Genomic DNA, 12,807 nt, shown 5'->3' with positions numbered 1-12,807 from the left:
AGGGCCGGAACAAAAGCATGGATGGAGTGTTTGTGTGAACTAATATAAATTCAAAGTAAACATCATTACATAAAAGGGTACGGTCTTTTTTTTCAATAGTTTTATTCATTTCAAACGGGCGGGATACGGCCCGCGGGCCGTAGTTTGCCCACGGCTGCTCTAGGGCTTACTGGCATGCTTTGGTGGCTGTAGAGCAAGCATATCAAACTCGAGGCCTGCAGGCCGCATGCCTCATTTATTTGGCCTGTGGTAGCCTTTGAGTTTGACATGCTTGCTGTAGAGTCAATCCATGCCTAGAAAAAGGCAGCCCAGGTCAGAGAATGACATGCTAGGGTGTTCTTCTCTGCTCTCTTTTTTCATTTCTTCTCTGTAAGTTACTTGGGGGTGGGAGGGGGGTGGGGGGAGGATTTCTGTTTGTTTCTTTCAACCCACCCGGCTTTGAGAGTGAAAAGACTCAGCTAGCCCCTCACACCTGTATGCAGGCCAAGTACAGTATGTTCTTGGAGTGCTACACTATTCTTAGAGCTCTATATGTGTTGTTCTATGCAGCTGGCTTTTGGCTGGAGGGAAAGGCAGATTTAATGAGTGATAGCTGCCTTGGCTGGCTACCAAAAGTGCTCTGAGCCATTCCAAGCAATAGGCCTTCCCTTTTTCCCTTGAGAGAGTGTTCTGTGATCCCTGAGCACATTGCATTGGCCTGGATAAAATCCAGTGCAACAGGAACTTCTGCGAATGATTCTGCATTGACCCACAAGCGTGGGGTGGCCCTAGCCAGCTGGATGTGCGCCAGCTCTGGTTTCTGTGGTTCAGGAAAACTCCCGCTACCCTTCGCACTGGCCTCTCATTGCTATGAGACACTTGGAAGTGTTTGTAAGCATTCTTCAATTCTCCGAACTGATAAACATGGGAAGATCCCTGCAAAGCAACCTAATCCAAAAAGACAAGAGGAACCGGGGGCAGCTGATACTGCTCACTGGGGCAGTGGGTGTGGCCACAGCCAAGGCCAGGAGCAGTGGGGGAGGGGAGCTTTCTTCTGGGCGCTGATTATAGCGGACATGCTCATAAGCATTCATTACATGTCTGGTAGCATTTATTGTGCAACAAAGCCCTTGTGTCCGACGCGGAGCCACTTCTAAGTCACCTCTCATTTCTTAAGACCACACTTCCTGAAAAGCTCCGGGTTGAAGCAGCAAATGCTGAACCGTTCCTGTGTGCTGGCCAATCCTAGACCCACAGGAGGCTCACGGGAGAACCAGGAGCGGTGGCTGTGAATATGAGCCACCCTTTCGTGAACACTTGCTGTGCATCAGACGCCGTGGGAAACTGAGGCACTGGAGGACTAACTTGCCCCAGTATTACCCCTTGCAGTTACCCTGGTAGTCTGGCTCTAAGAGCCAGCTCTTCTCCATGCTGCTCTGGTGCCCTGGGATGTCTGCCTGAAGAAAGCCGCAGGGCTGTTGGGGAGACAGCCATCCTCCCAGTGGACATAGCCTTTATGAGCCCAACCCCTGCTCCTTGCCCGACAGGCTCAGGGAAAGACGTGCACCTCTTCTTGGCTGAATTACTTCATCTGATGGTCCTTCCTCCACTTCCCAATTGAGATCTGGCTCTCCTGCCACTCCCATCAAAATAACGGTCTTCCTACCTACCTTTCTTCCTTCCTTCTTTCCTTCCTTTCTCCCTCTATTTCCTTTTCTTTGCTTTAAAATAGCGACCTGTGGCCATCTCCACCATTGATGCTCTCTCATCCTTTAAACCTGGCTTCCAGCTCTAACTCTCCACTAAAATCCATTTCTCTAAGCACATCTATGACCTCTTGGTGGCCAAGATCCAAGAAACTTTCTCGGCTCTTGTTTCCATGGCTTCATCACTGTTTTACTCTGAGAATCTTCTCTTGACTTCCCAAAATAGCCAGCTTCCCTCCTACCTCTACAACTGCTCATGCCCTTTTTCGTACCACCCCTTTCTCTTAGCTCCTTCAAAGGAGTCTGTTGGTTCTTCCCTCCTTATGTCACCTTCTGCAGGGGGGGGGGGGGGGGGGGGGATGGAGAGGGGAGGGGAGAGAGCCGCCGGGTCATTGTCCTGCCTTCACCTCTAAGATTGTGATTGTCGTCTCTCCATCTTCAGCCTTCCTTCGGCAGCCTGCTTGCCGGGTGACCTTGTGTAAGTCGCATAAACTGTCTGAGCTTCCGTTTCCTCATTTCTAAAATGGACATATTTATTATTGTAGACTCTAAGATAATGATAACATTTAAAATGTGTAAGCACAGACTATGCTGGGCAGGACCAGCTACATAATTTGTGGCCATGCAAAGTGAAAGCATGGGGTTCCTCCTTCCAACATTTTTAAGAATTTCAAGACAGCAATAGCAGAGCATTAAACCAGATGTGGGCCCCTTTGCCTTCTGAGCATGGGCCTCTGACACTGCGAAGGGGCATGCCCATGAAGCCAGGCACAGTTCTAAGAACTATATATGTACTAGAGGCCCGGTACATGGATTCGTGCATGGGTGGGGTCCCTCAGCCTGGCCTGTGCCCTCTGGCAATCCAGGACCCCTCCCGCTCATCCCAGCCTTGCTGCTGCAGCTGCAGCTGCTGCCACCTGCCGCCACTGGGTAGCGCTGCTGTAGCAGGAGAGGCTCCCACTGCCACAGCTGCGCTCTCCAGCCATGAGCCCGGCTTCTGGCTGAATGGCGCTCCCGCTGTGGGAGCGCACTGACCACCAGGGGCCAGCTCCTGCGTTGAGCGTCTGCCTTCTGGTGGTCAGTGCGCGTCATAGTGACTGGTCGTTCCGGTCGTTCTGGTCTTTCTGTTTGACCGGTCCTAACGGTTGCTCAGGCTTTCCTATATACAGATTACCTTATTAAATCCTCATGACAATCTTATGAGCAGATACAGATGAGGAAACCAAAGCAGAGGAGGGGTTAAGTAACTGTCCAAGGTCACCGTTTTTAATTGGTGGAGTTGAGGAAAATACCACCTGTCCGGTGGGCATTGTTGGGAGATCCACACAGAGAAGGGCAGGTGCCTCCCAGGGAACCCTCAGGAGGACCCTCTGGTGGCCCTTCTGCTGGGCCACGTCCGCTCGGTTCTCCATGAGTTCGCATGTGCAATTTCTGCTGCCCAGGATGCCCCTTCCTCCTTCCCTGTGTCTGAGTCTACACTTTCTTCAGAGCTCAGTTCTAGCCCCTCCTCCTCTCAGGGGCTCCTGGAGCAGAGAAGCCTGGCTGACATCTCTTTTCCCCCCGAGGTCCTCTCAATATCCGTGTGGAGTCAGATCCACCCGCAGCCTGGCCATGGGGATTATGCATAACCTTCAGAGTTTACCTTCAAGACTCACTGATAACCAATCCTACAAGGCTGGTGCGAACATGTTTAAAACCCTTTCTCTACAACATTACAAAAGCTTGTGATAGCCTATCTCACCCACCAGGTCAGGAGGCCTTGAGAGAAGATACTGTATCTGAATCTTCACTCTCTCTTTAATGTTTACAATTCTCTTAAAAATTCTTTCTGGGCTCTGGGCCTTTCCCTGGAAAGTCTTGCCTCATCCTCCCTTCCCCCATTCATTCCTCAGGTATCAGCTCAGAGATCACCTCCTCCTCCAGGTGGAGTTTAGTGCCTTCCTGGGCTTCCACACTCCCTCTACTCCCCCATCGGAACACTGCCTCCCTGGGTCCATATTCTTAACCAGGTTATGAATGTCCTGAGGGTAGAGATGGGGTCTGTTTTATTACAGTGCCTGGGACACAGTAAGTTCTCAATGTTTGTTTAAACCAACCAATGAATGAATAAAAGTAAATGTTAAATGTTGGTTAAAACTCCGGGCTTTTTATGGCCCTCAGCACTGGCTGGGCACCTAATGGATACTTACGTAAACTTATGGAATGGGTGAAAACCAAGGACAAATCCAGAATTTCTAAGAAGAGGCAGCAATCTGGTTGCAGGAGGAAGGATGGGGGATCCCTCTGGACAGAACAATGAGACATCAAGGATCCCCAGTTGTGACAGTTGGGAGTTAGGGCTGGGAGTGCGGAGGAAAGGTGTCCTGGGCTAGGGGTCGGCAAACCAGGGCTTGACGGGCCAAATCCAGCCACTGTCTGTTTTGGCATGGCCTGTGAGCTAAGAATATTTTTATGTTTTTAATGGTTGAAAAGATGAAAGGAATACTATTCTGTGACATGTGCAAATTATAATGAAATCCATATTTCAGTGTCTGCGGTGTCACTGGAACGCGGCCGCACTCGCTCGTTTAGTATAGACTGTGGTTGTTTAGTGCTACAGCGGCAGTAGTCGTGACATGCCTTGCGTGTCTGCAAAGCCTGGAATAGTTATCACCTGGCCCTTTAAGGAAAAGTTTGCCCACCCCTGGCTTCTGCCATCTGACGTCTCTTACCAGGAGGAGGGAGGCGCTATGCTGCCAGCTGGCCACAAGGTGTCAGCATTTCACCACAGTGGCTTCGGCCCCATAGGCTCCTCTAAGAAACCGCAGCCCAGAGCTGGCCCTTGAGCTCCGCCCAGTCTGGCTGGAGCCCGCAGGGAGGGCACAGGGCTGGTTTGGGAGGTGCAGGTGACAGGCTTTTCCGGATGCGCGGTTTCTTTGGTTTTGGTTTAATTTGTACTTTATATATGAAGGATTCTCCAAACAGACTAAAGTTGTTAATTTCACCCAAAGCTATAAATCAGGGGTCCTCAAACTACGGCCCGCGGGCCACATGCAAATACAAATATTGTATTTGTTCCCGTTTTGTTTTTTTACTTCAAAATAATATATGTGCAGTGTGCATAGGAATTTGTTCATAGTTTTTTTTTTTTAAACTATAGTCCGGCCCTCCAACGGTCTGAGGGACAGTGAACTGGCCCCCTGTTTAAAAAGTTGAGGACCCCTGCTATAAATCAAGAACAGTTGTGGGACTTTTGCACAACCAGGTAAGACTGTGACCCTCTTCCACGCCTGCAACCAACACACACACGGAGCCGAAGGTGGGGGTGGGTGTGCACGAGGCTCAACCTGGCATCTCCGGCAGGTTTTCTCCATCACCTCTCAAAACCTGGGCCTGGGAACTTCCTCCGGGTGGACAGGGATGCGGCCCCGTGTGCCAACGACTCAACATGAGAGTGGCAGGTATCCAGGAAGGGAGCAGGGGAGAGAAGCCAGGGGAGAATGTCCCAACAGGGAAATGATCAAGGCCCGATACAACACATCCCCCAAAGCACCGCGGGTTACCGAGCCCCTCCCACACGCCAGCCCCTGTGCTGAGGGCGTTACTCCCCAGAGCCTGCCCGTTCTAAAGCCCATCCTCTCGCCATCAGGTGCCTCCGCTAAGATCACAGCAAGCAGCCTATCCATCCCCCTTAACTCGGCCAGTGGCACAATGGCCTTCCTTGCTCACCGTGCCTCCCCAGGCTCACTGCCCCATAAACAGCCATTGAACGAACAGATGACTAATACTGCAGTCAAGTGCCTTTCCTTGTCCAATCACCCCACTTCCAGGGAGTCCATCGGCGCACGGGAAAGGAGAATCCCGAGGCCCGGGTCTTGCTCTGAGCACAGGATGGCTCTTTCCCTGGGTGGAGCCCCAAGGACCGTGGCCTCTTCAGGCACACTGCCTGCTCTTGTCTTTCCCACACACTTGCTGGCTTCCGTGGCAGGTCCTCGCTGGTCTCCTTGGACATGGACATCTGTTCCTGCAGGTGCTTTTGAGAGGCTGCGGACAATGCCTAACTTTAGCCACTTTTCTGATGAGAACTTGTCTCCAGCAGGCTGTCACTCGGAGAGGCCACATGCCAGGGCTCTAAGAGGGCCTGGACAACCAGATTCTAGCCCTTCCCGTAACCGCAGGGTGACTTTGGACCAATTCCCTCCCTTCCAGGCCCGTCCCTTTCTCCCCTGCTTTGGTGTTGGCCTTTGGAAAGGAAATGTGCAGATAGGGTCATCCCTGGGCAGCCCCAGACCTGGGCCCACCCGGTGTGGAGCGGTGGGGAGATGGAGACTGTCCACCAAGGACACAGACTGAAAGGAGAACCTTCCTGGAGGAATCGGTGGACCAGGAGGGACTCCTGATAAACCCAGTCCTGAAGCCATTAAACAGCAGCGAGTAGAATCCTGTTTACCTCCCACGGAGTCCCAGCCGTCGGGAACTGACGGAAAGGTCCTGATCAGTTCTGGAGGCCCCACCACCCCCGCGTCAGTCAGCCTGGCTTATTCGATCAGGTGACTGCCACGTTTTCAATCATTTACCAAATATGTGTTAAGCAGATACAGCTCTTCAGGCTCGGGAGCCCCCAGGATGGAATGGGTACCTACTGTGCCAGGTAGCAGCACGCGCTGCCGGAGCGGGTGCCCGGGAGCAGGGCCTTCCTCAGGTCACAGCTGGGAAGGCGAAAGTCCGCGGGGGAGGGGAGGGTGTTCTGGTCATTCTAATTTTCCTAGGCCTCCTGGCTGCCCTAGCGATCACGCAGCCTAGGAACGCTCTGGCATCTGTGCCTGCCGCCTCCTGACCCTCTCTGGGTCCTCCCAACCTTGGTCTGGTTCCGCCCCGAGGGCCTGCTCTGCACCGAGGCTCCTGCCACGGAAACAGCCATGCAGAGGGTCACAGTGACAGCGCGGGGGCCTCCAGGCGAGGTGACTGACTGTGGTGCACAGCGGACGACAAGATATGTCCACGGCACACGTCAGGGTGAATTATCTGCGGAGAGGCCTCTGTGGATGTTTGCTGAGTGGGGTCCTGACGTTCCAGGTGGCAGCACCCCCCCCCACCCCGCCCCCAGGCCTGCCCTGAGGGGCGTGGCAGGTTATCCGCTCTCAGCCCCCGTGGCTGCCTTCAGAGGTGGGGACGCTGCTGGGCCCACACAGGTATGTCCGATGATGCTCTCCTTGCAGGACTTAACTGAGACTGAAGGAAGGGGAACAGATTGGGAGGAGACGCAATGGCGCGCGGAGTGGAGTAAGGCAGATGTGCGCGTAAACACACCTGCTCCAGGGAGACCAGGCGGGGTAGAGCTAACAAGGTAACTAGAACAATGATGGAAGATTCTATTATGTCAGTCACAGAAAGCACAGTCGTTGACAAGTCAGCCAACCACTCTGGGCCAAAGCACAGTTTTAGGGGGGACGCACATGCAAACACTCCGGGGACTTCAGGGCTGCAAGGCAGAGCTGGCCTGCTCCACTGGGGCAATTGGAGCCCTTCTATCCCTACCCCACCCCCACCCCCGGGGACATTTGGCAACATCTGGAGACATTTTTGTTGTCTTATCTCGAGGGGTGCTACTGGCATGTAGAGGCCAGAGGTGCTGCTAACATCCTTAATGTGTAGGACTGCCCTTCCCCCAACAGAATTTTGTGGCTCCAAAGTGTCACTAGTGTTGCAGGTGAGAAACCTGAAGCTAGAGAGGCAAGCTCATGTGATGTGGGATTTGGGCAGAGCCGTGCAACTCATCTGAAAGGCGGGGACCATAAGACCTGTGCTGCTCATCACACAACTTTGTGAGCCTCGCTCTCCGAATATACACATTTTTAAATTTTATTTTCAGAGCTCTTTCCTGAGCTTTTCTTAGATTGAGACCTGCCAGGGACCGAAGCACCTTGCACAGTGACTGGCCCATAGTGGGTGCTCCATAAATTAAAAAGAAAAAGGCGGCAGAGTCAAAGCCCACTCCCTCTCTGGCTTGTTTCCTCTACATCCCTGGGCTGCCTTTCTTTTTTTTTTTTTTTTTTTAAATGTATTTTATTGATTTTTTACAGAGAGGAAGGGAGAGAGATAGAGAGTTAGAAACATCGATGAGAGAGAAACATCGATTAGCCGCCTCCTGCACATCTCCCACTGGGGATGCACCCGCAACCCAGGTACATGCCCTTGACCGGAATCAAACCCGGGACCTTTCAGTCCGCAGGCCGATGCTCTATCCACTGAGCCAAACCGGTTTTGGCAAGGGCTGCCTTTCTTGGCAGAGACATCCTACTGGGCTCTCTACAGACAGAGGGCCGTGGTGCGAGCAGAGCTGTTTTGAAAGCACCCTTGAGGGATCAGGCACAGGACTAACCATCCCTAACGACAGACATCGCCCAAGAGACTGAGAGGCCTTGCTAAGCCTCAAGGGGAAGCCTGCCAGCGCCCGTGCAGGAGTTCGTGCTTCCAGCCCCAGTGGGGCAGGATCCGGGGTGGCAGCAGCCCCCGGGTCTCAGCCCTCAGGCCCCCGTGCTCCTAGGAGGCCGTCCTTCCCCAGCAGCCACACCAGTGGTGGACACTCAGCCTGCAGCTCAGAAAGTGGGCAGCTCGCTGGTTGTGGAGGACGAGGCAGGGAGGCCAGGCCCCCCACGGAGCAGAGGCTCTCATCCCTCTCCTCCCTGTTTCTCCCCGCCCTTCTGACGCCACCAGCCTTGTGCAAGCCACTGCGGGGGAACCAAGGGCATGAGCCACCCTTGAACTTGCCATCCAGCTGGGAAGGCCAGCTGTACCCTTGAGACTTGATGAGAGAATACGTCACGGAGTGTGTGCCAGTGCTGGGACAGAGACGGGGCAGAGGTCCTGAGAACCGAGGGGCCGAGAGACAGGACGGAGAGGGCTGAGCACTTCAGGAGCCGCCTGTGAGGGCGTCAGGATTCCCAGCAATCTTGGCACCTCTGTCTCTGCGCAAGCATCTCAGGGCTGGAGGGGGTCAGAGGCCACTTGTCCAAACCTCTGCTGGGGATGAGGAGACGGCCGCAGGGGAGGTGCCTGCACTCTTTCCCCTCCCACGGCATTTATCGCCCACCCCGTTCCTAGGAGGCTGGATAACCCCGCCTTGGCGCACAGGGAAACTGGGGCAGGCAGCAGGCCTGGCTCAAGGCTGTACTAACTTGGGACTTCCCATCTGGACCCTCCTACGCTCAGGACAGGGCGGGCGCTGGGCCTGCTCTGGGGCAGGGGCTGCTTGTCTTGCAGAAGAGGCCCTGGGAGCCCTTGCAGAATCGCTTGGAGCTGGTCGCTCCCCGGCCTCCTCCCTTGTCCCCAGAGTTGTCCACCCTCCTCATCCACAGTGTCCTCTTTCCCTCATTGGTCCTCACCCACCTGTGTCCCACGCCGTCGGGGGGACGGCCACCGCCCCGTTTCCCTCGCTCCCTCCCTGCCTGCCCTCCCAGAACAAGCATGTGCCACATTGCCAGGCGTTGGTGCGTGAGAAAGCACTTCCCAGAAAGTGTTTAATCCTCATAGAAGCTCAGGGAGGTGGGTCGGGGTCCGCCCTCAGGATGAACAGAGGCCTGGGACCCAGGCTCACCCCCGGCACCCTCCCCCCCTCCCCGCGGTTCTTCTCCATGCCTGCGCTGTGCTGGCCACTTCCTGCTCCTCACAGGACATCTGCTCACCGCAGCACAGCCAGGCTGGCCTCACACCAGCCTCCGCACAGACATCTGGGCCCTCCTCCGGTGCTGCTGGTGCCCCGGGGTTTGGCAGAAGGAAGGACACAGGACACGAGTTTGGTTCAGAAGTGAGAGGCCTGGTGCATTCAGGGTTCACAGTGCTGGCTCTGACCCCCAGCACCTGCCAGGGTAGGGGTGGGGGGCTGCTCGCAGAGCTTACAGTTTGGCAATTTCTCCAGCGTCCATTAGCAAACTCTCTCCTCAGACCCCCAGTCACACAGTGGGGTGAGGGTAGAGTGTGACTCTAGGCAGGTCTGCTGGCCTGGCATCATGGTAATTAGGCCCTTTGGAGAGGCCAAGGGCCCTACACAGCCTGCCTTTTGGCAGGGGGCTAAGGCTGGTATTTGGCTGAAATGTAACTAGACAAGGAACCTAAGTCCTGGCTGGTGAAGGGGGTGAAGGGCCATCTCAGGGGCGGGGAAAGGGCTAGCGCTCCTGCCCAGCCTCCCAGGCCACCAGAATCTACCTTTTGGCCAAGCTCTCTCCCTGCTTTGGGCTGCAAATCAAGGCACATTGAGGGGAGGGAGTAGCCCCAGGTAAAGGCACTATAAGAGCCGTCATGGCTTACAGTAGGCCATAGCCCAGGAGGTCTGGACCCCTCGGGGCTGAGAGCTCCAGGACAGGCGGAGTGAGGGAAAGGAACCCTCAGCACCCACATCTGCCACCGGCTCCCGTGGGCGGTCTTATCCTCACGCCATTCAGAGTCTAGTGCAGGCGACTGCAGGGACCGCCCAGAAGGCCACAGTCGCCGGGGTCCCAGCTGACCTAGCACCCTCTACCTTCAGTTTAGAGGCCCGTCTTCTTCCCTTTTATCCCATCAGACCTGCTGGGGGGACCAGAAGCACCAAGAAGCCCAGGAAAGGAGAAATCGGGGGAGGGGGGGCGGCTGGGGCCGCCCGGGAGACCCTACCACATTAAGGTAGAAAGATAAGGGCTCACCCCATCTGGGGCCCTGCAGGGCGAGGCTGGACCCGTGGAGGGAGGGTGTCGGGCGTAAAGGAGAGAGGACACTAGTCAAGCTTCCACTTCATGTAAACAGGGGAGAGCGAGCCCTGCCCAGACACCGAGAGTCTTGTGGAGGCAGGTGGCTGCCTTGAGACGCGGCAGATCCTCACGTCTGGGAGGCAGGGTCCCTGAGGCCAGGATGGAGGCTGCTGGGCGGGAGGCAGTAGGGTCTGATGTGCAAACTGGTGCAGGGTTTGACCTGTGTTCTCCACAAAACGGGGCAGCAGGGCATCCAGGTCCTGCCCACCACTGGCCCAAGGCTCAGGAAATCACGCAATTGCTGGACTTGGCAGGACTGGGACTTGATTTACCTGCAGAGACAAGGGACGCAGACAGGAAAGGTTGTGAGTGAAGGGCTCAGTGGACTTGCCTCCAGCTCCTCTCCTGTGTGCACCGCCCACACCTCAAGTTTGGGGCTGGGTCACTGTCTCCCCCCCAAACTGCTGACCTGGAAGCAGGTCAGTAGGGCCCCAGGGAAGCAGAAGACGCTCCCTGGCGTCGCAGCCTCGGCAAGACCGCCCCTGGCTGGGCCGTTGAGGGATCTGCCCTCTTCTGATTTCAGGGGGACAGGAGGAAGGATGTAGACCCCAAACCAACAACCACAATCAATGACTGGAAGTCTCGTTAGGAGGCGGTTCCCCTGTAGCTAATACCGGATGCAGCCTCATAGCCCACAAAGCATAACCAGCCATTCTCGCAGGTGATCCTCACGGGAAGCCCTGTCTTACAACGGAGGGCAGCGCGGCCACCCGCTCCCAGAGCCCGTCGGCTCCAGAACCCGATTTTCCAAATCCAGACTGGGCTCCCTCCGCCATGCAGGCTGCCGAGGTTGGAAGAGGACAAGCTTGTGCCTCACAAAGTGGGGAGGCTGACCGAGAGCCAGGCCCTGTGGCAGGGACCACGTGCTTAGGGAGGCGGTTTGAATGGACGGAGAGAACACGTTCAGCTGCAAGGAGGGGGAAGGCGGCTGTGCCCCTCCAGGCTAGAGAAGCACAGGCCCCCTCTTCCCAGGTCCCTCCTGCATAATCCCTAGCAGAGGCCCGAGGCTCCTTTGGCAGGACGCCTGCTCTGACGCTACAAGGCAGACACTGGCAGGCTCCCGGCCTGCAGGACTTCGAGGTGCTGGCTGCTGGATCCACGCCCTCCTAGGGGGCTGACTGCCTGCCTCCCAGGTGGAAGCTGCCCAGCGATTTCCTGCCAGCTCCTTTTCACACTGCAAGGGGCGGGTCCTCTCCCTGCTGCTCACACCGCCTTCCCATCTCACTTCAGCGGTGAATTTAATGAAGGCGGTGGCCGCCTCCTCCCTGGGCCAAGAGAGACCTGGACAGGCCGAGTGGGGTCCCTCCCTCCGCCACCCTGCTCCATCAACCCTCCTTGGGAGGTAAGACAAGGCCAGCTGAGCTCCCGGGAGACTGTGCTGTCAGCATACAGAGCTTGGAGGCGGTGGGAGGGGCCCTGATGACTGTGCCCCTTCCCTCCCGGAGGGTCCCAGGGTCAAGGAGTGCGGTCATCTTCCTGGGGGTGGGGGGGCGGGGCTGAGGCCGCCGCTGGTGCGGCTCTGAAGGGACCACATCAAGCCGCCCCACAGCCCCCTCGCTGCTGCCCTGGACACGTCCGTCCCCACTTCTCCTCCTCGGGGCTCCTTTCATCTGCTTGGCCCCCTGAGCAGATGCCAAGGTCCGGCCGGGGGCAGCAGCATGGTGGAGGCAGGTAAGGGAAACAAGCCCCAGCTGGGAGTGGGACGGGCAGGGGCGTCAGAGGAGCCTGCATGCGCCCAGCTGCCCCCGGAGAGGCAGGAACCCCCACTCGCACGCTCAGGCCGTGAGGCTGGATGAGAGCCTGGGAAGACCCTCTATACTCAGAATTCATTTTCATGCCCCTGACAGAGAAACCGTTTGAGGGGAAATTCTTTATGTTCCATCGTTCCCTCAGCGCACAGGGGTGGGGAGCCCACAGCATGCCGGTGCTCGGCAAGACTCCGAGGCGAATCAGACCTGCTCAGATTAATAGGGAAGAATCATGAACAGCCCAAGGTTCGTGTGTGTGTGTGTGTGTGTGTGTGTGTGTGTGTGTGTGTTTTAAATAGAGAATCCGGGGCATGGATGCCCGGAGGAGGCTGATGAGAGAAAGTCAAACTTCAAAGGGAGGTCATACTGAGTGAGACTGAAATTGGGGAGGGAAGTGGGAGGAGGCAGCATGAAGTCAGGGCAGGACGGGGTGGGGGAGGGACACAGCCTGGGGCAGGGAGAGAGGTAGGTGGGGACATGGAAATGGGCAGCAGGACAAGGACAAGAGGCTTCACCTTCCTTCAGGTTTCAGGGCTCCACATCCCCCTTTTCTGGAAGATTCTTCCCCTGGATGTCCACCTGGCTCTCTCCCTCCCTCCATTCAAGTCTCTG

The 12,807-nt window shown here is 56.1% G+C and overlaps 1 protein-coding gene across 1 annotated transcript in view; it reads right to left on the bottom strand.

Annotated features, from left to right (window-relative positions):
* Nucleotides 1-9,155: 9,155 nt before the first annotated feature.
* Nucleotides 9,156-12,807, bottom strand: part of FAM83F (family with sequence similarity 83 member F) — a 32,399-nt gene continuing 28,747 nt past the window's right edge. The window contains exon 5 of the mRNA XM_036299590.1: nucleotides 9,156-10,719. Within this exon, the coding sequence (XP_036155483.1) occupies nucleotides 10,670-10,719 (50 nt within the window). The 3' untranslated portion in view covers nucleotides 9,156-10,669. The remainder of the gene's footprint in view (nucleotides 10,720-12,807) is intronic.

This window comes from Myotis myotis, unplaced genomic scaffold (genome assembly GCF_014108235.1).
Source record: "Myotis myotis isolate mMyoMyo1 unplaced genomic scaffold, mMyoMyo1.p scaffold_m19_p_3, whole genome shotgun sequence".
Classification (NCBI taxonomy): Eukaryota; Metazoa; Chordata; class Mammalia; order Chiroptera; family Vespertilionidae; genus Myotis; species Myotis myotis.
Note: the sequence above shows the minus strand (reverse complement) of the source record. Positions and strands in the feature narration are given on the sequence as shown.